The 27,219-nt window shown below is 42.5% G+C and overlaps 1 protein-coding gene across 1 annotated transcript in view; it reads right to left on the bottom strand.

The window, feature by feature from the left end:
- Nucleotides 1-4,193: 4,193 nt before the first annotated feature.
- LOC109906034 (short transient receptor potential channel 3-like) overlaps nt 4,194-27,219 on the bottom strand; it is a 79,596-nt gene continuing 56,570 nt past the window's right edge. The window contains exons 7-12 of the mRNA XM_020503679.2: nt 25,458-25,722; nt 24,098-24,293; nt 14,881-15,090; nt 7,183-7,257; nt 5,139-5,214; nt 4,194-4,770 (exon numbers count right to left, since the gene is read on the bottom strand). Coding sequence (XP_020359268.1) covers nt 4,619-4,770; nt 5,139-5,214; nt 7,183-7,257; nt 14,881-15,090; nt 24,098-24,293; nt 25,458-25,722 — 974 coding nt within the window. The 3' untranslated portion in view covers nt 4,194-4,618. The remainder of the gene's footprint in view (nt 4,771-5,138; nt 5,215-7,182; nt 7,258-14,880; nt 15,091-24,097; nt 24,294-25,457; nt 25,723-27,219) is intronic.

Consider the following 27,219-nt stretch of genomic DNA (forward strand, 5'->3'; position numbering starts at 1 on the left):
GTTAAAGCTTGGTCGCAAATGGGTCTTCCAAATGGACAATGACCCCAAGCATACTTCCAAAGTTGTGGCAAAATGCCTTCAGGACCACAAAGTCAAGGTATAGGAGTGGCCATCACAAAGCCCTGACCTCAATTCCTTCGACAATGTGTGTGCAGAACTGAAAAAGCATGTGCGAGCAAGGAGGCCTACAAACCTGACTCAGTTACAGCAGCTCTGCCAGGAGGAATGGGCCAAAATTCACCCAACTTATTGTGGGAAGCTTGTGGAAGGCTAACTGAAACATTTGACCCAAGTTAAACAATTTAAAGGCAATGCTACCAAATACTAATTGAGTGTATGTAAACTTCTGACTCACTGGGAATGTGATGAAAGAAATAAAAGCTGAAATAAATCACTCTACTGTTATTCTGACATTTTCCATTCTTAAAATAAAGTGGTAACCCTAAATGAAATGGTCAGGAATTGTGAAAAACTGAGTTTAAATTTATTTTGTGTGTAAACTTCCGACTTCAACTGTATGCATACAAATATTTGTTTTCAACTATTTCTGTTGTCCTCAAAACTAGATTGAAAAGAGAACACTATACAATGGGGCAAAAAAGTATTTAGTCAGCCACCAATTGTGCTAGTTCTCCCACTTAAAAAGATGAGGCCTGTAATTTTCATCATAGGTACACTTCAACTATGAGAGACAAAATGAGAGAAAAAAAATCCAGAAAATCACATTGTAGGATTTTTTATGAATTTATTTGCAAATTATGGTGGAAAATAAGTTGGTTTGGTCAATAACAAAAGTTTATCTCAATACTTTGTTATATACCCTTTGTTGGCAATGACAGAGGTCAAACGTTTTCTGTAAGTCCTCACAAGGTTTTCACACACTGTTGCTGGTATTTTGGCCCATTCCTCCATGCAGATCTCCTCTAGAGCAGTGATGTTTTGGGGCTGTTGCTGGGCAACACAGACTTTCAACTCCCTCCAAAGATTTTCTATGGGGTTTAGATCTGGAGACTGGCTAGGCCACTCCAGGACCTTGAAATGCTTCTTACGAAGCCACTCCTTCGCTGCCCGGGCGGTGTTTTTGGGATCATTGTCATGCTGAAAGACCCAGCCACGTTTCATCTTCAATGCCCTTGCTGATGGAAGGAGGTTTTCACTCAATCTCACAATACATGGCCCCATTCATTCTTTCCTTTACATGGATCCGGTGTCCTGGTCCCTTTGCAGAAAAACAGCCCCAAAGCATGATGTTTCCACCCCAATGCTTCACAGTAGGTATGGTGTTCTTTGGATGCAACTCAGCATTCTTTGTCCTCCAAACATGACGAGTTGAGTTTTTACCAAAAAGTTATATTTTGGTTTCATCTGACCATATGACATTCTCCCAATCTTCTTCTGGATCATCCAAATGCTCTCTAGCAAACTTCAGACGGGCCTGGACATGTACTGGCTTAAGCAGGGGGACACGTCTGGCACTGCAGGATTTGAGTCCCTGGCAGCGTAGTGTGTTACTGATGGTAGGCTTTGTTACTTTGGTCCCAACTCTCTGCAGGTCATTCACTAGGTCCCCCCGTGTGGTTCTGGGATTTTTGCTCACCGTTCTTGTGATCATTTTGACCCCACGGGGTGAGATCTTGCGTGGAGCCCCAGATCGAGGGAGATTATCAGTGGTCTTGTATGTCTTCCATTTCCTAATAATTGCTCCCACAGTTGATTTCTTCAAACCAAGCTGCTTACCTATTGCAGATTCAGTCTTCCCAGCCTGGTGCAGGTCTACAATTTTGTTTCTGGTGTCCTTTGACAACTCTTTGGTCTTGGCCATAGTGTAGTTTGGAGTGTGACTGTTTGAGGTTGTGGACAGGTGTCTTTTATACTGATAACAAGTTCAAACAGGTGCCATTAATACAGGTAATGAGTGGAGGACAGAGGAGCGTCTTAAAGAAGAAGTTACAGGTCTGTGAGAGCCAGAAATCTTTCTTGTTTGTTGGTGACCAAATACTTATTTTCCACCATAATTTGCAAACAAATTCATTAAAAATCATACAATGTGATTTTCTGGATTTTCTTTTCTCATTTTGTCTGTCATAGTTGAAGTGTACCTATGATGCAAATTACAGGCCTCTCTCCTTTTTAAGTGGGAGAACTTGCACAATTGGTGGCTGACTAAATACTTTTTTGCCCCACTGTAACTGAAATGCTACAGTTATTGAGTTAGAAAAAACATTCTTTACAGTGTCTAAGAACATCCTAAGGAAAGGATTTCTATCAAATACAATATGGTTTCAAATGCATGTTTCTGTTCCCTAGTATAATTACAAAATGGTTATCGGACAAAGGGAATGAAATATCCTGCATAGGTTATTAAGGAAATCTAAAGATATTTACCATACCAATAAATGCTTAACCAACCCTGGCCCCGGAGAGGCAATATCCACTTTCTATCCACAATTTTACACCAGGGCTACTCTACACAGAGAAAATAGGTTGACCCACACAAGGACCTCGATCAATAAGGTGCCAATGTATTCGACATAGCCTTGTATGTTGTATTTGACATTTGCAGTACAAGGAATTTTAAATGGAATAAGGAGACCCACATATAAATATGTGTTATAGCATAGAATATACTCCAAGAGGCATGTTATATATACAATTTGTAACATTTGACCTGAGAGAAATGCTCAAGCAAGTCCCATCTAAGATGGAATGTCAACTACTGTATATCGTAACAATAATGTCAGATGGCTGTTACATCCATAGAATTAGAATGAATAGAATGATCGTCCACCATGCAGTTCAATTAGGCCTTAAGTGCACTAATGAGTTTACCAGTCAAAAGGCTGTGGGTTTCAAGCCCATTATACCAGTTGTATTTATATGGTATTTATATGTTTATATTTACATGAGCACCCTGTGGCTGTTGAAATAGGCATTTCTGAATCTTAATGTCGAGCTTATGAAGGTGTTACAGGTTATATGTTATTCCCCTATACTCCAGGACCAGGGCTGGACACTTCTAAAACATACCATTTCTAGAATCCTGCACAATAGCCAAAGCACTAATAAGACCAACAAGACCAGTGTTTATGTAGAAAATAAAGGTGCCTTTGCAACTAGATGGATTTCTAGTTGACATTACAATGACATTAATCAATGACTGATTATTTTTTATTTCTGAGGGAAATTCTTGTCAGATAAACCTACTGTTTGGTTCAAAATCTCTAACGAGAGAAAGAAATGGAGTAAACCAGTATTACACAACCATTGTCTAAGGCACGTGTCAAACACATTCCATGGAGGGCCGAGGGGCTGCGGGTTTTCGCTACTCCCTTGTACTGGATTAATTAACTAAGGTCACTGACTAGTAAGGAACTCCCCTCACCTGGTTGTTTCGGTCTTAATTGAAAAGCATAAGCAAAAACCAGCAGACCCTCGGCCATAGCATGAGTTTGATAGCCCTGGCCATAAGTGTATATGTCTTAACAGAGACTATAGAACTATTTGTTGCATAAAATACTGTATCTGCTTCTTTGCATTGGACGCATCTCAATCCACCTCATCTGCCGATGTCGCACTTAGCTATTTGAGAGCTAGAGCGGTGAGACATCCTGAAAATTGGTGATCTCACGAAAACGTCTGTAGGTGGATTACCTATCGCTCTATGGAAAGGGGAGACTCTCACGAACACAACGGTGGTGTCCGTTTTGCTCTACGACCCCAACGAGTGTCAGGGGACTCGTCTGAAGTTGGTACCGTCGACGTGCCAACTTCTGTTTGTAGCGCCCCAACCATTTGGGCTACGAACTTATATGACCCCAGTGTGGAAAGAGGAGATTCTCACGAACAAGATGTTCTCCGTTTTGCTCTATGTCCCCCACAAGTGTCACGGGATTTGTCTGAAGGTAACCGGTACCGGTTTTACAAAAAAACTTGAAGCATGAAGGTAGTTTTGTGCCTACCCAAAAAAGTGGTTAAATATGTGTCAAAAATATATATTCCCTGAGCTTTCTTATATCTCCTAGATATAGAACAAACACTTCAAAACCTTGTTTCTCATGATTTATTTGTTGACTGTTTGAATGTGTTATTCAATGTGTTTCTCTGGACTATAGTAGTAAAGGCCAAATTCAATATTTTATCTAATCATTTTTTGGGGATACCTAAAGGGGTCCAAAAATGCTAATTCAAATAGCTAAATGATCCATAGAATTACCATCTTAAAACAATTCCATATGTCAGCTTAGAACCCCCACCAATATTGAATATTAATCTGAAAAATCTCTAACACCAACACAATCTTTGTCATAATGGAAAATTGTGGCTTTCAGGTGAAGTTTCCTCTAGGTACAGATCTAGGATCAGCTTCCGCTCCCCCAATCTTAACATCTAAGGGCAGCCTCTCCCTACAACAGAAGAGTGAGGCAATCCTTTTCGCTATTTCCTTGTGCTGTTTTTGTCTGTTTAAACTACCTTCATGCAAAATAGCACATTATCATTTACAAAACAACCTGGCCAGTGGGTTTACTGTGGAGTGTGTGGGGAAATGCTGGGATGTTGGCTGCTTTGATATACTCTTCCCTCTTGCATCTCTTGAACTGTGGGTTGGCGGGGGAGTGGGTCACTTGTAGGGCAAGCGTGTAGTAGGGCCTAGGTTCAGTTTGTCACTCAGTTTCTGGATAAGCAAGGACAGCTCCTCTGTAGCCTGAGACTTGTCTTCCAGGAGTTCGTAACGTAAACTGGAGATGTCCTGCTTGATTTCTTTCAGTTCACCTGCGAAGTAACATAATGTGAGGTCCTAACAGAAATAACGTGAGGTCCGTTCATGTTGTTTGTATTGAAGAATTCTGTTAAAGGGTTCTCATATGAAATATTTACTGAAATATTCCCTGCATGACAATGTTGAACTGATGCACTCTCCATAATTCAATATATTTTTTTATATACTGTACACAATGCAGTTAGCACGGTTTATTTGAGCTTCAAACACCAATGGGAACCCTGTGGAATTTGCAGTTTGTAGACCTCTTTCTACCCCTGAGAATTGTTCATTTTCTGCATTGTGTAACAACACCGCAAAAGATTCTCAAAGACTATTTCTGATGAAGTACTTCAAAGTAAAAGAGAAGATGCAACTTTACCTTCATTGACCTCGTCGTTTTCTTTGTCCACTTGTGCTTTCAGAACGTAGCGTTTGATGAGTCGCTTCATGATTTGCTGTAACAAGGAAGGAAAATTGTGAAAGATGTAGGCCTATATGCTGTTATGTTAAAGTGGGGCTAAACTTCCTGATTTGGTCTTGTTCTTCAGCTTGGTCATTCACAAATGCAGCAGCCATGACTGAAGACAAACGAGAGTTGTCTTGGAGGGGGTGGTTTATTGTGAGTCTCCTGTGTGTGTGTTTGCAAGTGGCAAGTGTTTGTACATTCACTCTGCCAAAACAGTACACAGTTACAGTCACTCATCCTTCTAGATAACTTGAAACAGTCTAACCAATACCCGGTCTCCCAAAAGCATCTAAAGGCTAAGTTCATCGTTAGAACCTTTGTATGAGCATCGTTAAAACTCTGAGCTGTTTCCCAAAACCATCATAATTAACAATGCACTTGAAAATGCAGGTAATCTAACGCATGCCTCGGACAACTTGTAGAACAGCTAAGTGCATGGTTAGATTTTTTCCCCCTCCCGCATCACTGTATACACAGAAGAACTCCACTAAACATCTGTGGCTGCCGATGACTTCAAAACAAAGTTGTCGATGTCTATGCAATTGATACAAACAAGCGGAGTATAAAAATATTATTTAAATGAAAACCGAGATGACTGCATTAAAATAAAAGCTTAAGGCTTATATCAATCATATTTAAATACATTTCATGTTCAATAAATTGAGTTCTATTTTGCTACTTTTAGGCTACGGTTTGTAATTTTTCTCAATATAGTTAATGATGTACAGTATAGCCTAACATGCGTGCAATGATGTACCAAATCAGTGATTTAGTGCATTTTAATTGGGTAAGCATTACAATAATCAGAATCAATATTTGCAGCCGTAGGTGGTAATATCTCTCTAGGAGCTGATCATCAGTATTGTGTATTGTGAAATATTGTTAAGGTAAGATTTGAATAGAGAAAGCTGACCCGAGAGCAGCAATCCCTTTCTTTCGATCCTATCAGTATAGACATATGCTCCAACGACACACTTAGTGACCATTCTTTCTGCGTGGTGAAACGCATGTTACATCTTCGGCCGTTGTAGGAAAGATGCATCGCTAACACACTGGTAAGCCTAGGTTCCATCGCTATTGGGAAATCAGGCCCAGGTCTTGTGTCTCAAAGTCGCCTAGGCAAGCTAGTGCTAGCCAACTTCTTTCGCAAATTAGCTTAACCTGGCTGGTTAATGGCAAAGTTGGTTTGACATTGGATAACCTCTCTCTGGGCTGGTTAGGAACCGTCAATAAATTTCACAAAGTAAATTGGACAATATTTTCATGTTGCACATCTTTTAGTTATCTCATTAAATGCTTTCAATATTTGTATATGAATTTCTACAATTTATAATTGGCTTGAGGTTTTTAAGTCATTGAAATTTGGAGCTATTGACATTTCTTAAATATTCGTCCCATATACATTGAGGTCATTTACTGATGGTCCCTAACTAGCCCCATTGGGATATTGAATGTCAAACAAAATTGACCATGGGCATTATGATCAGGTACCGTGCAGCTGTACTCCAAATTGATGATATCCCGCGTGGCTCAGTCGGTAGAGCGTGGCGCTTGAAATGCCAGGATTGTGAGCTCGATTCCCACAGGGGACCAGTATGAAAATGTAAGCACTCACTTCTGTAAGTCACTCTGGATAAGAGCGTCTGCTAAAATGTAAATGATTACTTGGCTGCTGTGGGCAGGATTGAAATCAACCCAAGGAAAACTGTCATGGTACACTTCATCGTGACATACCTATCATCTCCCAAATCTCAGATTATGACCAGACTGGCTTTATGACCAAAATGATCATATTTATACTTTGTAGTAATTTTTGACACTAGAATAAATGTTTGACTCATATTGATGCCACATAGGCCATTTTCAAAATCAGAAGTTGTTTTTTTATGGGCAGTCAGTCTTTAAATGTGACATTTTGCTAAACATTATATTTAGACTGACGGAGAGGTCAGCTTACCTGATAGCAAGTGGGTTGGTTCAGAATGCTGTGGGACTCTGCAATGCGTAGGTTGGACTGGGTGAAGAGATTGAGCTGCAAAAACAGACAGGCACAAACAAAAGTACATTTGGATATTTTATCTGGATACTCAATTAACCATTATAAAAATAAGGACAAATTATCAATGAGAGTCTTAACTAGAGGTTGGAACCGGATCAGAACCCAAAAATAACTACATCTTTCAAGGAACAGAAATGGAACCTGAATCCATAATGTTCTGGAACAGAACGTTATTTAAAAATCATGAGAACCGGTTAATATCATTCTTTTACATTCCAGGCATTTATTTTCTAGTCCCACAACAAAACGCAACAAAGCCCTACTCTGTCACTCAGAAATGTTTTCCAGTGTCTGCCTGCAAGCTGAAAATCTTTTCCTGTGAGTGTGCATGTTTAAGTTACCTGCGATCCTCCCCCATCCTAAACAGACTCCTTTACTGACATTCCAAGCTTGATTCAGAAGATAGGGAGAGACATTTGTAATTGGCTAGAGAAGAATGGATCTACATTTTCGATGCTAGTTAATGATACTATAGGCCTAGTTATCACGTTTCACGTTGGATTTATTAACTACAAAATGTAAGATGTGTTTTTAATTCTGGTGCCGCTCTGCAATCACGAGCCTGTTAGCTAGCTAGCGCAAGCGTATCAGCTAGCTAGCTCAAATGACATTCAAAGCTCCTCCATAGAAGCCGCTCCTTCTTGGTATAATTCTGTGGACCTAATTTAGATAATGCATGTCATATCAAGATGCCCAGCGCTTCAAGCCTCCTCCATCAACTCTCTCTCTCTCGCTCTCTCCCCACCCACAAAATATCTCTCTTGCTCTCTCCCCACCTACACAAATTCAGTAGCATCTTGCGCCATAGGCTACAACACATGTAAAGAACTAGCTTGCCTGCTCTCTCCGCACTGATTGGTGAAGTCATGTAATGTTTTGTGGTTTTGTGTTCCAAGATGGCGTAGCAGTAAGTCGTCCTGTCGTGTCGTCCTGTCGTGTCGTGTCCCTGTATATTTTGTTTATATTTTGTTTATTTTTCGTTTTTTTACATATTTTTCGTTTTTTACATAGCTATCCCTTTAAAAACATTTTGCTAAACCTAAGCTTCCAAATACGCTGGATCTTCACAACTAGCTATCTAGCTAAACTGCAACCCTGGATGATTACCCCTGGCTAGCGTTTCCACCCACTTAGCTTGAAGCTAGCCCGGCCTGCGCTACCACCGTAGCATACTCCTGAGCTACAATACCCGGGCCCACGACCGGTCTATCGATGTCACCGCATGAAGAGGAATAAACAGACTCACCCCATCGCGACGTCCCCCAAAGGCTAACTCTCTAGCCCTCGCTATCTCCCTGCTTGCTAATTCGGCCTGCTAACTGCTAGCTTGTCCAGCTCCGGTCCGCTAACTGCTACCTTGTCTAGCCCGGGCCTACAAACTGTTAGCTTGTTAGCACAGGCCTGCTAACCGCCTGAATCGCCGCGTCCCAAACGCCCACCGGACCCATATTTACTTTCTATCTCTTTTGTCTTTTAATTTGTTTATACCTTCCGGAAACCTGCCTCACCCAATGTGATACGGAATCGCTATTATTTTTTTATTTATTTTTAGAACACACTCAAGAACCTCCAGAAGCTAACCAGCTAACTAGCTACAAGCTATTTAGTCATTGTTCGTTTTTTTTAACCTGGATAACACTCGCCAGTCCAGCTTCCCTTCCCCATCCACCGCTGCCCCCTGGACACTGATCTCTTGGCTACATAGCTGATGCACGCTGGACTGTCCATAAATCACGGTACTCCATTCTGCTTGTTTGTTTTATCTGTTGGCCCCGTTGCCTAGTCTACGCCATTTTACCTGCTGTTGTTGTGCTAGCTGATTAGCTGTTGTCTCACCTACTGTTTTTAGCTAGCTTTCCCAATTCAACACCTGTGATTACTGTATGCCTCGCTGTATGTCTCTCTCAAATGTCAATATGCCTTGTATACTGTTGTTCAGGTTAGTTATCATTGTTTTAGTTCACAATGGAGCCCCTAGTTCCACTCTTCATACCCCTGATAACTCCTTTGTCCCACCTCCCACACATGCGGTGACCTCACCCATTACTACCAGCATGTCCAGAGATACAACCTCTCTCATCATCACCCAGTGCCTGGGCTTACCTCCGCTGTACCCGCACCACACCATACCCCTGTCTGCGCATTATGCCCTGAATATATTCTACCATGCCCAGAAACCTGCTCCTCTTATTCTCTGTCCCCAACGCTCTAGGCGACCAGTTTTGATAGCCTTTAGCCGCACCCTCATACTACTCCTTCTCTGTTCCGCGGGTGATGTGGAGGTAAACCCAGGCCCTGCATGTCCCCAGGCACCCTCATTTGTTGACTTCTGTGTTCGAAAAAGCCTTGGTTTCATGCATGTCAACATCAGAAGCCTCCTCCCTAAGTTTGTCTTACTCACTGCTTTAGCACACTCTGCTAACCCTGATGTCCTTGCTGTGTCTGAATCCTGGCTCAGGAAGGCCACCAAAAATTCAGAGATTTCCATACCCAACTATAACATCTTCCGTCAAGATAGAACTGCCAAAGGGGGAGGAGTTGCAGTTTACTGCAGAGATGGCCTGCAAAGTAATGTCATACTTTCCAGGTCCATACCCAAACAGTTCGAACTACTAATTTTGAAAATTACTCTCTCCAGAAATAAGTCTCTCACGGTTGCCGCCTGCTACCGACCCCCCTCAGCTCCCAGCTGTGCCCTGGACACCATTTGTGAATTGATCGCCCCCCATCTAGCTTCAGAGTTTGTTCTGTTAGGTGACCTAAACTGGGATATGCTTAACACCCCGCCAGTCCTACAATCTAAGCTAGATGCCCTCAATCTCACACAAATCATCAAGGAACCCACCAGGTACAACCCTAACTCTGTAAACAAGGGCACCCTCATAGACGTCATCCTGACCAACTGGCCCTCCAAATACACCTCCGCTGTCTTCAACCAGGATCTCAGCGATCACTGCCTCATTGCCTGTATCCGCTACGGAGCCGCAGTCAAACGACCACCCCTCATCACTGTCAAACGCTCCCTAAAACACTTCTGTGAGCAGGCCTTTCTAATCGACCTGGCCCGGGTATCCTGGAAGGACATTGACCTCATCCCGTCAGTTGAGGATGCCTGGTCATTCTTTAAAAGTAACTTCCTCACCATTTTAGATAAGCATGCTCCGTTCAAAAAATGCAGAACTAAGAACAGATACAGCCCTTGGTTCACCCCAGACCTGACTGCCCTCGACCAGCACAAAAACATCCTGTGGCGGACTGCAATAGCATCGAATAGTCCCCGTGATATGCAACTGTTCAGGGAAGTCCGGAACCAATACACGCAGTCAGTCAGGAAAGCTAAGGCCAGCTTCTTCAGGCAGAAGTTTGCATCCTGTAGCTCCAACTCCAAAAAGTTCTGGGACACTGTGAAGTCCATGGAGAACAAGAGCACCTCCTCCCAGCTGCCCACTGCACTGAGGCTAGGTAACACGGTCACCACTGATAAATCCATGATTATCGAAAACTTCAATAAGCATTTCTCAACGGCTGGCCATGCCTTCCGCCTGGCTACTTCAACCTCGGCCAACAGCTCCGCCCCCCCCGCAGCTCCTCGCCCAAGCCTCTCCAGGTTCTCCTTTACCCAAATCCAGATAGCAGATGTTCTGAAAGAGCTGCAAAACCTGGACCCGTACAAATCAGCCGGGCTTGACAATCTGGACCCTCTATTTCTGAAACTATCTGCCACCATTGTCGCAACCCCTATTACCAGCCTGTTCAACCTCTCTTTCATCTCGTCTGAGATCCCCAAGGATTGGAAAGCTGCCGCAGTCATCCCCCTCTTCAAAGGGGGAGACACCCTGGACCCAAACTGTTACAGACCTATATCCATCCTGCCCTGCCTATCTAAGGTCTTCGAAAGCCAAGTCAACAAACAGGTCACTGACCATCTCGAATCCCACCGTACCTTCTCCGCTGTGCAATCTGGTTTCCGAGCCGGTCATGGGTGCACCTCAGCCACACTCAAGGTACTAAACGACATCATAACCGCCATCGATAAAAGACAGTACTGTGCAGCCGTCTTCATCGACCTCGCCAAGGCTTTCGACTCTGTCAATCACCATATTCTTATCGGCAGACTCAGTAGCCTCGGTTTTTCGGATGACTGCCTTGCCTGGTTCACCAATTACTTTGCAGACAGAGTTCAGTGTGTCAAATCGGAGGGCATGCTGTCCGGTCCTCTGGCAGTCTCTATGGGGGTGCCACAGGGTTCAATTCTCGGGCCGACTCTTTTCTCTGTGTATATCAATGATGTTGCTCTTGCTGCGGGCGATTCCCTGATCCACCTCTACGCAGACGACACCATTCTATATACTTTCGGCCCGTCTTTGGACACTGTGCTATCTAACCTCCAAACAAGCTTCAATGCCATACAACACTCCTTCCGTGGCCTCCAACTGCTCTTAAACGCTAGTAAAACCAAATGCATGCTTTTCAACCGGTCGCTGCCTGCACCTGCATGCCCGACTAGCATCACCACCCTGGATGGTTCCGACCTAGAATATGTGGACGTCTATAAGTACCTAGGTGTCTGGCTAGACTGCAAACTCTCCTTCCAGACTCATATCAAACATCTCCAATCGAAAATCAAATCAAGAGTCGGCTTTCTATTCCGCAACAAAGCCTCCTTCACTCAAGCCGCCAAGCTTACCCTAGTAAAACTGACTATCCTACCGATCCTCGACTTCGGCGACGTCATCTACAAAATGGCTTCCAACACTCTACTCAGCAAACTGGATGCAGTCTATCACAGTGCCATCCGTTTTGTCACTAAAGCACCTTATACTACCCACCACTGCGACTTGTATGCTCTAGTCGGCTGGCCCTCGCTACATATTCGTCGCCAGACCCACTGGCTCCAGGTCATCTACAAGTCTATGCTAGGTAAAGCTCCGCCTTATCTCAGCTCACTGGTCACGATGGCAACACCCATCCGTAGCACGCGCTCCAGCAGGTGTATCTCACTGATCATCCCTAAAGCCAACACCTCATTTGGCCGCCTTTCGTTCCAGTACTCTGCTGCCTGTGACTGGAACGAATTGCAAAAATCGCTGAAGTTGGAGACTTTTATCTCCCTCACCAACTTCAAACATCAGCTATCTGAGCAGCTAACCGATCGCTGCAGCTGTACATAGTCTATTGGTAAATAGCCCACCCTTTTCACCTACCTCATCCCCGTACTGTTTTTATTTATTTACTTTTCTGCTCTTCTGCACACCAATATCTCTACCTGTACATGACCATCTGATCTTTTATCACTCCAGTGTTAATCTGCAAAATTGTAATTATTTGCCTACCTCCTCATGCCTTTTGCACACATTGTATATAGACCCCCCCTTCGTTTTCTACTGTGTTATTGACTTGTTAATTGTTTACTCCATGTGTAACTCTTTGTTGTATGCTCACACTGCTATGCTTTATCTTGGCCAGGTCGCAGTTGCAAATGAGAACTTGTTCTCAACTAGCCTACCTGGTTAAATAAAGGTGAAATAAAAAAAATAATAAAAAAAAATGAGCTAAATGTTCAAAATGGTTGATTTCACAGGTTAAAAAAGAAACAGAAAGGAACAATATAAACTGGTTCAGAACCTTGTTTTTCTGGTAGGAACCATGGTATGAAACAAAATAAATAGTTGTTCTGTTCAGAACAAAATGATTGGAAAATAATTTTGGTTCCAACCCCTGGTTTTAACACTCGCAAGCACACACGCACGCATACATTTTGGGGGATCAAAAAACGAATACTACATTGTTTTGCATCATTCCTGAAACATTGTCAAAATACCAGGGTCTCAACTGTCACTGTCACTGCTCTGATGAAGGCCGTGCATTAGCTGTCAGTGTCTTATGGCTAAGGAGCTTGGAGAGGCTGAAACTTACCAAGTATAGTTCGATAGTGTGTATAGTTCGATAGTGTGGTTAAAAAATATATATATATATGACCAGAGGCCATCTGGCCTCAAGTGCACAGAGAGCCTTATTAGTCATCAGTCATGTCTTCTTCCCACTACCCAGCCACTCTTTGATTCCCTACAGGCTAGCAGGACATTCTCGGCCCCCCCACCCATCCGATCAATAGGTAGATAATGGAAGAAATACCTTGGGTTCAGGGTAACACCCCCCCCCCCCCTATTTTTTTAAAATATTATAAATAAATTGCGTGTGTCTGACCATAAAGCACTGGAATTCAATGTACCCCATATTTGCATGTTTTAAAACCAAAAACAACATAACACACTATAGACCCCTTTCTGTGTTTACAAACATTGCCTCATGAGCGCGATGCGTGCAAGTTGGTGGCAGAACACGGGGGAGTTTTTATAGCATGCCAGCAAAAAAAAGCCTCTATGTACATGTTGCTTCCAAGTGCATTTCACACTACTTTTGGATTATAATCTGCGCGTGACGTCAGTGTGTAGTGTAATGGAAAGGGGTCTATGTTACTATGCAGGTTTCTGTTTAAGACAACATTTAGACCAACTGCAACAAGTCTTCCTTGTGGCTTGCCTATTGAGATAAGAATGCCGCAACATTTCCTTTCCACTTGTCAGATTGCCATGTGAAATATGCCTCAGAGAAGAAATCAATGTGGTCAAATGTAGTTAATGAAAGGGAAAACGAGAGAGATATAGAGAGAGGGACACAGAGTGAGACAGTAAGGGTGTGTTCGTAAATTCAATCTGGAGTGCCAGAGTGCGCTCAGAGTGCGCTCAGGGCTTTAGTCCGTTTGGTTTTCGCACTTGGAGCTTTCAGAGCGCACATTGGACGCTCTGGCCGAGGAGTAGGTTTGATTCGAGTGCTCTGACCTCACAATGGCAGTCAAGCACCCAATCTAACTGGCTAATGTTGGCTAGCTTGCTAGCTACTTCCGGACATAAATAAGAGAACACCTCAACCTGACAATTTTACTCCCCCTAGTAGAGCTGGTTAGGCTGTTTTCATGTTATATAGAGGGTTGATGACTGTAACTGTGCTGATGGCAACAATTTAATTATGATTTTATTACAATGTTTACTGACACTGTCCATAGTCAACTGGTGTTGAGTGTTGGTAAATTCATCAATTATTCTGCGCTCTGGCACACTAAGACCAGAGTGCTCTGAAATTTGAGTAGATAGCCAGAGCGAATTTACCAACGCACCCTGAGAGACAGTGAGAGCGAGATCAGCGAGAGTGTGACAGAGAGAAAGAATATATGCCATGGGGGCCTACTGATTCAAGTTTGAAATAAATTATGTCCTCAAAGGGATCAAATTAGAGAGAGATATTCAATGTCTGCTTCAACAAAACTCAGGGGTGTGAAAACTTGTCAATGAGATATTTTTTGTTTAATTTACAATAAATGTACTAACATTTCTATAAACATGTTTTCACTTTGTCATTATGGTTTATTGTGTGAAGATGGTTGAGCATATAACAATATTGAATCCATTTAGAATTCAGCCTGTAACAACAAAATATGGAATAAGTCAAAGGGTATGAATACTTTCTGAAGGCACTGTACACACACACACACACACACACACACACACACACACACACACACACATCCATCCATACCCTGGACTTTGAACTGTCCAACCCCAGCTCTTGATCCTTCTTCACACTCCTTTGTCGGCAATGCATCATGCCGACTATCCACCTGATGTGGTGGTAGAAGGACTTGGGAGTGGGAACGATGCTGAAGGGAGGAGGCAGTGTCTTGCCATTGTCAAAGTACGACAGCCATAGCTTGGAGCGTGCAAACTTCCACTCCACGTCCGCATCGTCCTGAGAGATAGGCAGAGTTATTTCTCTCTCTGAGCAAACACCCCCTTAAGAGATTTACTTAGTGACGCTAGCTAATGTTACAAACACACATGATCAAAAACCTATTTGAACTGATGATAACCTATTCACTTCCTTTGCTGTAGGCATAATCTGTGAGATAACACTAGTTTGTGAATTTTAGATAACAGCATTTGCCTAATACTGCCATCTAAAGTCATAGACTAAATGTTGTCTCTGATAGGAAATTACAGAAGAGGCCTCATGTCACCTATTGTTGCTTGTTTAGTGGATTAGCAAAGGAAATTCCCAGAACACATAACACGGATCATCTAAAAATGATTGATTAAAGCAATAATACACAAGGGGGCGTGATTCATTGTGACTTTAGTACAGCTGTGCTGTGGTCATATGAGGCAAGTATGAAAGAGTGAAAGATATTCCCATTACACATAAAACGGATCATCTTGAAATGACTGATTTCAGAAATATTCATTGCTGACCTGATGTTTCACAGAGACATCAGAGCATAACTGCCTAACATATGCTGTGCAACAGAATATATACACACAGTTGAAGTCGGAAGTTTACATACACCTTAGCCAGATACACTTAAACTCAGTTTTTCACAATACCTGACATTTAATCCCAGTAAAAATTCCCTGTCTTCGGTCAGTTAGGATCACCACTTTATTTTAAGAATGTGAAATGTCAGAATAATAGTAGAGAGAATCATTTATTTCAGCTTTTATTTCTTCCTCACATTCCCAGTGGGTCAGAAGTTTACATACACTCAATTAGTATTTGTAACATTGCCTTTAAATTGAAACGTTGGGTCAAACGTTTCGGGTAGCCTTCCACAAGCTCCCCACAATAAGTTGGGTGCATTTTGGCCCATTCCTCCTGACAGAGCTGGTGTAACTGAGTCAGGTTTGTAGGCCTCCTTGCTCGCACATGCTTTTTCAGTTCTGCACCAGTGTGCAGCAAAGCACAGCCACAACATGATGCTGCCACCCCCGTGCTTTACGGTTGGGATGGTGTTCTTCGGCTTGCCTCCCTCTTTTTCCTCCAAACATAACGATGGTCATTAAAAACAGTCCTATTTTTGTTTCATCAGACCAGAGGATATTTCTCCAAAAAGTACGATCTTTGTCTCCTTGTGCAGTTGCAAACCATAGTCTGGCTTTTTTATGGAGGTTTTAGAGCAGTGGTTATGTCGATATAGGACTCGTTTTACTGTGGAAATAGATACCTTTGTATCTGTTTCCTCCAGCATCTTCACAAGGTCCTTTGCTGTTGTTCTGGGATTGATTTGCACTTTTCGCAACAAAAGTACATTAATCTCTAGGAGACGGAACACTTCTCATTCCTGAGCGGTATGATGGCTGCGTGGTCCCATGGTGTTTATACTTGCGCACTCTTGTTTGTACAGATTAATGTGGTATCTTCAGGCGTTTGGAAATTGCTCCCAAGGATGAACCAGACTTGTGGAGGCCTAAAATTTCTTGGCTGATTTCTTTAGATTTTCCCATAATGTCAAGCAAAGAGGCACTGAGTTTGAAGGTAGGCCTTGATATACATCCACAGGTACACCACCAATTGACTCAAATTATGTCAATTAGCCTATCAGAATCTTCTAAAGCCATGACATCATTTTCTGGAATTTTCCAAGTTGTTTAAAGGCACAGTCAACTTAATGTATGTAAACTTCTGACCCACTGGAATTGTGATACAGTGAATTATAAGGGAAATAATCTGTCTGTAAACAATTGTTGGAAAATTACTTGTGTCATGCACAAAGCTATAGTTTGGTAACAAATTTATGGAGTGGTTGAAAAATATGTGAACTTCGACTTCAACTGTATATACACTACTGTTCAAAAGTTTGGGGTCACTTAGAAATGTCCTTGGTTTTGAAAGAAAAGCAAATTTTTGTTCATTAAAATAACATTGAATAGTTCAGAAATACTTTGTAGACATTGTTAATGTCATAAATGACTATTGTAGCTGGAAACGTTTTTAATGGAATATCTACATAGGCGTACAGAGGCCCATTATCAGCAACCATGTCTGTGTTCCAATGGCACGTTGTGTTAGCTAGTTTGCGCTGTTCTGTGAAGGGAGTAGTACACAGCGTTGTACAAGATCTTCAGTTTCTTGGAAATTTCTCGCATGGAATAGTCACCATTTCTTAGAACAAGAATAGACTAATGAGTTTCAGAGAAAGTTATTTGTTTCTGGCCATTTTGAGCCTGTAATTGAACCCACAAATGCTGTTGCTCCAGATACTCAACTAGTCTAAAGAAGGTCAGTTTTATTGCTTCTTTATTCAGAGGAACAGTTTTCAGCTGTGCTAACATAATTGCAAAAGGGTTTTCTAACGATCAATTAGCCTTTTAAAATTATAAACTTGGATTAGCTAACACAACCCTGCCTTTGGAACACAGGAGTGATCGTTGCTGATAATGGGCCTCTGTACGCCAATGTAGATATTCCATAAAAAATCTGTAGTTTCCATTCATTTACAGCATTAATTTCCATGCATTCATTTGCAGCATTAACAATGTCTACACTATTTCTGATCAATTTGATGTTATTTTAATGGACAAAAAATTGCTTTTCCCTCAAAAACAAAGACATTTCTAAGTGACCCCAAACTTTTGAACGGTTGTGTATATATATGTGAGAAGGAATACAACAAGCTGTTTGTTTGTGGCTATGAAAGATAACTGTTTGTGTATGATCAGGGGTGTATTCATTCTGCCGATTCTGTAAAAAAAAAAATCTTAAACAGAAGCAAACGGAACAAAACGGGGATAAACATACCTGAATTTTTCAATAGAAACTCAATTGTTTCATTGAACTGAGTGAATGGAATACGAATGACAGTCATGCAATATGCTGTAAAAGAAAAAAAAAAAAAATAATCTTCCTCCCTCATCTTAAACGTCACAGACGGCCACTGATATACAGTACTAGTCAAAAGTTTGGACACCTACTCATTCCAGGTTTTTCTTAATTTTTTATATTTTCTACATTGTAAATAATAATGAAGACATAAAAACGATGAAATCATGTAGTAACCAAAAATGTGTTTAAAAAAAATCGAAATATATTTTATATTTGAGACTCTTCAAATTAGCCACCCTTTGCCTTGATGACAGCTTTGCGCACTCTTGGCATTCTCTCAACCAGCTTCATGAGGTAGTCACCTGGAATGCGTTTCAATTAACAGGTGTGCCTTGTTAAAAGTTCATTTGTAGAATTTCTTTCCTTCTTAATGTGTTTGAGCCAAACAGTTTTGTGACAAGGTAGGGGTGGTATACAGGAAGATAGCCCTATTTGGTAAAAGACAAAGTCCATATTATGGCAAAAACGGCTCAAATAAGCAAAGAGAAACAACAGTCTATCATTACTTTAAGACATGAAGGTCAGTCGGTTTCTTCAAGTGCAGTCACAAAAACCATCAAGCGCTATGATGAAACTGTCTCTCATGAGGAACACCACAGGAAAGGAAGACCCAGAGTTTCTGCTGCTGCATAGGATAAAGTTCATTAGAGTCACCAGCCTCAGAAGTTGTCCAAATAAATGCTTCACAGAGTTCAAGTAAAAGACACATGAAGTCCTGCGTGAATCATGGTCAAATTGCTGCAAAGAAACCACTACTAAAGGACACCAATAAGAAGAATAGACTTGTTTGGGCCAAGAAACACGAGAAATGGACATTAGACCAGTGGAAATCTGTCCTTTGATCTGACGAGTCCAAATTTGAGATTTTTTGTTCCAACCTCTGTGTCTGTGTGAGACACAGAGTAGGTGAATGGATGATCTATGCATGTGTGCTTCCCACCGTGAAGCATGGAGGAAGAGTTGTGATGGTGTGGGGGTGCTTTGCTGGTGACACTGTCAGTGGTTTTTTTATTTATTGAAGGCACACTTAACCAGCATGGGTGAGCTACTTGACCAAGGCGAGTGATGGAGTGCTGCATCAGATGACCTGGCCTTCACAATCACCTCATCTCAACCCAACTGAGATTATTTGGGATGAGTTAGTCAACAGTGAAGGAAAAGCAGCCAACAAGTGCTCAGTATATGTGGGACTCCTTCAAGACTGTTGGAAAATAATTCCAGGTGAAGTGGTTCAGGTGAAGGTGGTTGAGAGAATGCCAAGCGTGTGCGAAGTTGTCATCAAGGCAAAGTGTCGCTACTTTGAAGAATCTCAAATATAAAATATATTTAGATTTTTTAACACATTTTTGGTAACTACATGATTCCACATCTGTTAATTCATAGTTGTAAAAAAAAAGAAGTAAAAATAAAGAAAACCCTTGAATGAGTAGATGTGTGCAAACTTTTGACTGGTACTGTGTGTGTGTGTGTGTGTGTGTGTGTGTGTGTGTGTGTGTGTGTGTGTGTGTGTGTATATATATATATATACTGTATACACTGCTCAAAAAAATAAAGGGAACACTTAAACAACACAATGTAACTCCAAGTCAATCACACTTCTGTGAAATCAAACTGTCCACTTAGGAAGCAACACTGATTGACAATAAATTTCACATGCTGTTGTGCAAATGGAATAGACAACAGGAAATTATAGGCAATTAGCAAGACACCCCCAATGAAGGAGTGGTTCTGCAGGTGGTGACACAGACCAATTCTCAGTTCCTATGCTTCCTGGCTGATGTTTTGGTCACTTTTGAATGCTGGCGGTGCTTTCACTCTAGTGGTAGCATGAGACGGAGTCTACAACCCAAGTGGCTCAGGTAGTGCAGCTCATCCAGGATGACACATCAATGCGAGCTGTGGCAAGAAGGTTTGCTGTGTCTGTCAGCGTAGTGTCCAGAGCATGGAGGCGCTACCAGGAGACAGGCCAGTACATCAGGAAACGTGGAGGAGGCCGTAGGAGGGCAACAACCCAGCAGCAGGACCGCTACCTCCGCCTTTGTGCAAGGAGGAGCAGGAGGAGCACTGCCAGAGCCCTGCAAAATGACCTCCAGCAGACCACAAATGTGCATGTGTCTGCTCAAACGGTCAGAAACAGACTCCATGAGGGTGGTATGAGGGCCCGACGTCCACAAGTGGGGTTTGTGCTTACAGCCCAACACCGTGCAGGACGTTTGGCATATGCCAGAGAACACCAAGATTGGCAAATTCGCCACTGGCGCCCTGTGCTCTTCACAGATGAAAGCAGGTTCACACTGAGCACGTGACAGAGTCTGGAGATGCCGTGGAGAACGTTCTGCTGCCTGCAACATCCTCCAGCATGACCGGTTTGGCGGTGGGTCCGTCATGGTGTGGGGTAGCATTTCTTTGGGGGGCTGCACAGCCCTCCATGTGGTAGCCTGACTGCCATTAGGTACAGAGATGAGATCCTCAGACCCCTTGTGAGACCATATGCTGGTGCGGTTGGCCCTGGGTTCCTCCTAATGCAAGTCAATGCTAGACCTCATGTGGCTGGAGTGTGTCAGCAGTTCCTGCAAGAGGAAGGCATTGATGCTATGGACTGGCCCGCCCGTTCCCCAGACCTGAATCCAATTGAGCACATCTGGGACATCATGTCTTGCTCCATCCACCAACGCCACGTTGTCCAGGAGTTGGCGGATGCTTTAGTCCAGGTCTGGGAGGAGATCCCTCAGGAGACCATCCGCCACCTCATCAGGAGTATGCCCACGCGTTGTAGGGAGGTCATACAGGCACGTGGAGGCCACACACACTACTGAGCCTCATGTTGACTTGTTTTAAGGACATTACATCAAAGTTGGATCAGCCTGTAGTGTGGTTTTCCACTTTAATTTTGAATGTCACTCCAAATCCAGACCTCCATGGGTTGATAAATTTGATTTGATTCCATTTATTTTTTGTGTGATTTTGTTGTCAGCACATTCAACTATGTAAAGAAAAAAGTATTTAAAAGGAATATTTCATTCATTCAGATCTAGGATGTGTTATTTTAGTGTTCCCTTTATTTTTTTGAGCAGTGTATATATATATCAATAAATAATGGAGGATGCTATTTTTTTTTATGAGCATGGCTCTATTTCTATACTACATTAACTCAAATGTTTTGCTACACCCATCATGAGGTTGCTACAAACTAGCCTATGAATGAAAGTTTACAAAATAGGCGCACACAGGTTGAGATAGACAGTGACACATTCAATTCCACCTTGCACACTCTTGCCTGCATCTAACTTATCTAGGGGGTAATCATTAGTCCAACAGTTGCAAACGAGAGTTTCTATTCAGGTATGTTTTTCCCCGTGTCATTCCGTTCACTTCCGTTTAAGAAATGTTTTTCAACAGAATAAGTGGAATGAATACACCCCTGATCACACGCAAACAGTGCACTTTCATAGCCACATACAAACAGCTCCTCTTACCTTTTCCCTTTGCACATATATACACAAACAAGTATGTGGACACCCATTCAAATTCGTTGATTCATCTATTTCAGCCACACCTGACAGGTGTATAAAATAAATAACAGAGCCATGCATTCTCCGAAGACAAACATCGGCCTTACTGACGAGCTCAGTGACTTTCAACGTGGCACTGTCATAGGATACCACCTTTCAAACAAGTCAGTTCTTCACATTTCTGACCTGGTAGAGCTGCCCCGGTCAACTGTAAGCGCTGTTTTTGTGAAGTGGAAAGGTCTAGGAGCAACAACAGTTCGGCCACAAATTGGTAGACCACACAACCTCACAGAATGGGAGCGTTGAGTGCTCAAGTGCGTAGTGCTTCTCTCATTGGTTGCAACACTCACCACTGAGTTCAAAACTGCCTCTGGAAGCAAAGTCAGCTGTTTGTCGGGAGCTTCATGAAATGGTTTTCCATGGCCGAGCAACCACACAAGATCACCATGTGCAAATCCAAGTGTCGGCTGGAGTGGTGTAAAGCTCGCCGCCATTGGACTCTGGAGCAGTGGAAATGTGTTCTCTGAAGCGATGAATCACGCTTCACCATCTGGCAGTCCCACAGACGAATCTGGGTTTGGCGGGTGCCAGGAGAACTCTACCTGCCCAAATGCATAGTGCCAACTGTAATGTTTGGTGGAGGAGGAATAATAGTCTGGGGCTGTTTTCATGGTTCAAATTAGGCCCCTTACTTCCAGTGAAGGGAAATCTTAATGCTACAGCATACAATGACATTCTAGATGATTCTGTGCTCCCAACTTCGTGGCAACAGTTTGGGGGAAGGCCCTTTCCTGTTTCCGCATGACAATGCCCCTGTGCACATAGTGAGGTCCATACAGAAATGTTTTGTCGAGATCAGTGTGGAAGAACATGACTGGCCTGCACAGAGCCCTAACCTCAATCCCATCGAACACCTTTGAGATGAATTGGAACACCTTATTTACATAAATATTCAGACCCTTTGCTATGAGACTAAGAATTCAGCTCAGGTGCATCCTCTTTCCATTGATCATCCTTGAGATGTTTCTACAACTTGATCGGAGTCCACCAGTGGTAAATTCAATTGATTGGACATGATGTGGAAAGGCACACACCTGTCTATATAAGGTTCCACAGTTGATAGTGCATGTCAGAGCAAAAACCAAGCCATGAGGTCGAAGGATTTGTCCAGAGCTCCCGAGACAGGATTATGTCAAGGCACAAATCTGGGGAAAGGTACCAAAAACAATCAGCAGCATTGAAGGTCCCCAAGAAGACTGTGGCCTCCATCATTCTTAAATGGAGGAAGTTTGGAACCACCAAGATTCTTCCTAGAGCTGTCCACCCGACCAAACTGACCACTTGGGGGAGAAGGGCCTTGGTCAGGGAGGTGACCAAGAACCCAATGGTCACTCTGACAGAGGTACTGAGTTCCCCTGTGAAGATTGGAGAACCTTCCAGAAGGACAACCACCTCTGCAGCTCTCCACCAATCAGTCCTTTATGGTAGAGTGGCCAGATGAAAGTCACTCCTCAATAAAAGGCACATGACAGCCCGCTTGTGTTTTGGATAAGGCATCTAAAGGACAATCAGACCACGAGAAACAAGATTCTCTGGTCTGATGAACCCAAGATTGAACTCTTTGACCTGAATGCTAAGTGCCACGTCTGGAGGAAACCAGGCACCGCTCATCACCTGGCAATACCGTCCCTACGGTGAAGCATGGTGGTGGCAGCATCATGCAGTGGGGATGTTTTTCAGGGACTGGGAGACTAGTCAGGATCGAGGGAAAGATGAACAGAGCAAAGTACAGAGATACTTGATGAAAACCTGCTCCAGAGCTCTCAGGACCTCAGACTGGGGTGAAGGTTCACCTTCCAACAGGACAACGACTATAAGCACATAGCCAAGACAATGCAAGAGTGGCTTCGGGATAAGTCTCTGAATGTCCTTGAATGGCCCAGCCTGAGCCCTTTCTTGAACCCAATCGAACATCTCTGGAGAGACCTGAAAATAGCTGTGTAGCAACGCTCCCCATCCAACCTGACAGATCTTGAGAGGATCTGCAGAGAAGAATGAAGAAACTCCCCAAATACAGGTGTGCCAAGCTTGTAGCATCATATCCAAGAAAGTTACGGCTGTAATCACTGCCAAAGGTGCTTCAACAAGGTACTGAATAAAGTGTCCGAATACTTACGTAAATGTGATATTTCCGTTTTTTTTTTTTACACATTTGCAAAAAGTTCTAAAAAACTGTTTTTGCTTTGTCATTATGGGGTATGGGGTATTGTGTGTAACTTCATGAGATTATTTTTTTCATTTTAGAATAAGGCTGTAACATAACAACATTTAGAAAAAGTGAATACTTCCCGAATGCCCTGCATACAAAAAGATTACACAAAAATACACTAGTATCCCTATAACTATAACCAGATGAAATGGTGGGTCTACAGATGCCACTGACTTACCTCTGCGGTGAAGTTTCCCCCTACGTACAGATCTAGGATCTGCTTCCCTTCCCCAATCCTAACCTTAATGATTAGTGGGGAATTTCTCTTATTTACCCAAGATCAGCATCTAGTGGCAACTTCACAACACCAGTCACTCACCTCGATTTCTTGATAGGAGCTGTTGATCATGGCGATCAGCATGTTGAGCAACACCACCACCATGGTCACGTTGTAGATTCCATAGAGCACATAGCCAATGTTCTCGATGAACTTGTGGTTGTACTTGAGCACCACAGAGGACACCTCGGACAGTCCAAATATAGACCAGAACAGAGTCTTGAAGCTCTCCTCCACCCTATGGTGACAAGGAAGGAAGGAAGGGGATAAGAAAGCTATAGGACAGGCTGATCAGATTAGGGGTTTCTAGTTTGTTGTTGTGCCCTAGCCAAATCACAAACTACATTTGGCTGTTGCCCAAAGTGACAGGCGATAAAGTGCTGCTTTAAATAAAGTGATGTCATCTCATGTGTAGCCTAAGTGCGTGGGGAATGAACCAAATATATTGGCATGTCTTGCTTAATACTAAAATGTATCATCCTGTGTTATAGTATTCTGGTTGCCAATGTCCCTTCGAGAAACATTTATAACGTGAGAATTGTTGCCATGAAATTATATATATTTTTTATTTCAGGTGATGTTGCTGTATTTTATGAATTCCACAGATGTCCTTGGTAAGAGCATAAATGACCATTGTGACTCTTGGCAATGTTAGATGTGTGTATGTGTTGCATTTGTAAGTGTGTGTGTGTGTTTGTGTTCCATTTATGCCAAGGCAGCTAGACTAATGAAATGCAATGGACACTAGAACAATAGAGGAAAATAATAACCATAACAATAGGAAGGATTTCATTTTCTAAGCCTCAGCTTGGAAACAGTAACCTTGGCAGTAATCCTCTCCAGTGTGAAATTAGTTATTTTTGCTGAGCTGCCACAAGCTCGGCGGTGCCTTTTCCAATTCAGTTTTGAAGAACTCTTAGAAAGGGAGTCCAAGGTTGGCCATTTTCAACTTCATTCTGCACTACAATGACTGAGTCGATAGACTGAATGAGCTAGCACTGCATGAATGGGCTCAATAGAGGAAGAAAAGAGCTCCCTACATGAATGGGGAACTCATTTGTTGGAGTTTTTTTTTAATGTAGATAGGTCCCAAGCAGTATTACTTTATAAATGTGAACCAATCGTATTCTCAAGTCTTATGTTTTAGGAGTGTATTCATTTTAGGGGCTTTGGGGACAACAGTATGGCTGAATGTGTACAAAGCCTCCCTACTGACTGTCAGTCCATTACGGAGTATCTGTTCCTGTCACTGACTCCAGACCTGCCTGAGTGACCATCAATTAATGTTCTCAAATGTGGTGAGTCCCTATAAGTCTGTTCCCATAAGTGTCTCACCATATGTCTATTCCAATAAGTGTTCTCTATACACAAGTGTCCTCTCTATGTCTGCTATAGCACTCACGTGGTGAAGGCCGGGTTGACCTTGGCACCCAAGTAGTAAGAATAGAGGATGAACATGCCGATCATGAACGCCAGGAAGACCATGATGAACAGGACCATGAACTTGAAGATGTCTTTGACCGTGCGGCCCAGGGAGATCTGGAGTGGTCCAAAGCTCTCATTAGCCGGCAGAATGTAAGCGATGCGTGTGAAGCTCAGCACCACAGCGATGGCGTACAGCCCTTCTGAGATCAGCTGGGGGTCCGACGGCAGCCATTTGTCCCTTGCTACATGGAGGAATGGGCAACAGCAACATGAGCAATGTGTTTAATGCATTGCGCTATATGACAGTTCTGCACAATGGTTGGGTTACACTTTGTTTTACAGTCCCACTATGTCTTTGTGGGCTTTGAAATAATAGAGCAAATAGTAATTGTATAATAAATCCCCTAAAAGTAGTCTTTTGTTTCTTTAGGATTCATCAACACAAGCACCAATACATACAATTTCTCAGTAAACGTCAGCTAAAACTAAATGAAACAGGACTATAAAATAAGGCGCTACCACGATTTGCAAAGGCCACTTACGCTCTCAATGTCAAATTAAAAACAGGTGTTTATGTGATTTTAAATGGTTGCCCTTTTGCATGTTCTAATGACATACCTAATGATCATTTGTCTCCCTTCTGCGTGCAGTGTACTAGGTGGATAATGTTGCCCTTAAAGTCATTCTGTATGTGTACGTCACTGTGTACGATTAGACAATTAGAGCTTAACCTGCGGTAAGAATCTAGTGATTCTTGAGATTAGTGTGCCTGCCCTTAAGCATAATCATTGCTAACACTGTTACACGTCTTGCAGGGCAAGTGATCGGGAAACATCTGTATTGACATTTGTGGTGGTATTTGTAGATGTGTGCAAGATGCCTACTTGTCTCAACTGTATCTTATCACAGGTTTAAGAATATGGCGCTGCTGTGGATAGCTGCTCCTGGCGAAGTCTGCATTAAAAATAATTTGGTTGTTGCTGATCTTACATTTTTTTTTGTACATAATGTTTCTTGCCATCATTTCATATGACCGAAAACAGCTTGTGGACATCAGAACAGTGATCATTAACCTCGATTTGATGACGATTCTTGGACATTCTGCTTACCCCGGACCAGGCCCTGATCCCTGGGACTCGAAAGAGAAAGCAGCAGCGAAAGAGAGGCAAGCGAGGTGGTGTCTTGACTACGTTGGCAAGCAAGTAGACCATCATTGCCCTCTACTTTGTTGGCGAACGTGCAATTTATCAAGACCAGTCCCTATGCTTGTCTCAGAGCGGTGCGAAACCACCTGCATTTGTTTAGTAGGCTATTGTGCAGCCTGAAAAGTAAACATAGCCTACAATACGTACTACAGTCAACATGGGAAAGTGCTTTAATTTCACACAATTGGCGATTGCAGGCCATGTCCAGACTTTCTCGTGACCTCAAGTAACTTCAATAATGGCTGTACAAATTAATGCGGGAGACCGGGGTCCAACTCCATATGTGTTATTTCATAGTTGTGATGTCTTTACTATTATTCTACAATGTAGAAAATAGTAAAAATAAAGAAAAATCCTGGAATGAGTAGGTGTGTCCAAACTTTTGACTGCTACTTTCTTAATTAATTTGATTAATATTATGGTGTTTCTGTTCCAAGAAAAACTAAAAATCCTGTGTTTTCGTTAGGATGGAATGGAAAATATGGCACTGTACAACGTGACTGTCGGCAGTACAGTACTGGGCTATTTAGCTAA

The sequence above is a fragment of the Oncorhynchus kisutch genome, linkage group LG15, assembly GCF_002021735.2.
Source record: "Oncorhynchus kisutch isolate 150728-3 linkage group LG15, Okis_V2, whole genome shotgun sequence".
Lineage (NCBI taxonomy): Eukaryota > Metazoa > Chordata > Actinopteri > Salmoniformes > Salmonidae > Oncorhynchus > Oncorhynchus kisutch.